Genomic DNA, 1,214 nt, shown 5'->3' on the forward strand with positions numbered 1-1,214 from the left:
GTCGGGGGGCGCCGCGATCCCCCCCCGCCGAGGCCTGCAGAGGTATTTGTTGAAGTGAAATTCCTTCTCCAGCTCCAGCAGCTGCGTGTTGGTGTACGCGGTCCGGAGCCTCCTGGAGCCGCCGGTGTCCGCCAGCCCCTGGGTGTCTTAAACACAAAAACCGCACGATGCAAAGAGAGGGAGCGGGGGCGAGTGAGGGTGTGGACCCGTCCTCGCCCCGTTGCGCGCAGGGCAGAGCTGTGCCCCGCACTAACGAGCACGGAGGGAGGGGGGCAGAGCTGCTACGAGAGAAAATAAATGCTTAATTAAACTCTTCCCGCTGTGGAAGAAGGTTGGAAATCACTCTCCGGCCCCCGTGCCCCAGGAAGGAGAAAGGATTTTGCTCCCCGGCCTCTCCCTTTAGACACCTTCCTTTTCTGCCACCTTCGCGCATAAGGGGAATTTCGACCCGTTCCGTTCCTTCCTTTTTTTCTTCTTCCTCCCCCCCCCCCCCCTTTTTTGTGCTGCCAGTAGCTTGGGTCGGACGCTGCGGGGCTTTGACTTCGTTATTCCTCTATTATCCGGCCAATGAGCCCCGGCTCCCGCCCTTCTGCCCCGGCGTTTACCTGAAGGGTGCTGTTAACATGAATTGTGCCTTAAATGTTTTGTCCCGGGGGAAGGACGGTCCTTAGCCAGGGCTGCTCCCCGGCCAAGAGGCGCCTCGGAAAAAGGCTCTTGCTTTACTGGGGGGCTGGGGCAGGATTTGGGGGTGTAGTTGTTTTATTGTGCAAGGGGGAGCTGGCTCTCCCCGCCGGGCTGGGCGCCGAGTCCTGCCCTCGCTCTTTCTAACCCCCCATCCTGCTGGCAGCAGCCCCCGCGTACCCCGCCCGCCTTTCTTCTCCCCCTCCGCTCTTCTTTCGGGTTTGTGTTTTGTTTTCTTTCTTTTTTTTTTTTTTTCTGTAGGCTGTAAAAAAATTCAGGCTGAGAGAAAGTCAAGCAAATGGAGCTGTGACTGAGTGGGCAGGTCCCCCGCTGGAGCTAATGCGGAGCGCGGCTCCCCCGGCCCCTCTCCCGCTTGGCTTTCGCCGAAGTTACAGCAATTTGCTCTTTTATTTGCGGGGGGAGGAGGGAGGAGACACCCCCCCCACACACACACACACACACCACAAAGGGGAGCGCGGTGGAAACGCGGAGCTCGTTAACGGGGCTGAGGGGGGCCGGGGGCCTGGCTCCGG

The 1,214-nt window shown here is 59.9% G+C and overlaps 1 protein-coding gene across 1 annotated transcript in view; it reads right to left on the reverse strand.

The window, feature by feature from the left end:
- HOXB2 (homeobox B2) overlaps positions 1–1,214 on the reverse strand; it is a 3,349-nt gene that overhangs the window by 1,420 nt on the left and 715 nt on the right. The window contains exon 2 of the mRNA XM_035893014.1: positions 13–146. Coding sequence (XP_035748907.1) covers positions 13–146 — 134 coding nt within the window. The remainder of the gene's footprint in view (positions 1–12; positions 147–1,214) is intronic.

Source organism: Egretta garzetta, unplaced genomic scaffold, assembly GCF_000687185.1.
Source record: "Egretta garzetta isolate BGI_Z169 unplaced genomic scaffold, ASM68718v1 scaffold1194, whole genome shotgun sequence".
Lineage (NCBI taxonomy): Eukaryota > Metazoa > Chordata > Aves > Pelecaniformes > Ardeidae > Egretta > Egretta garzetta.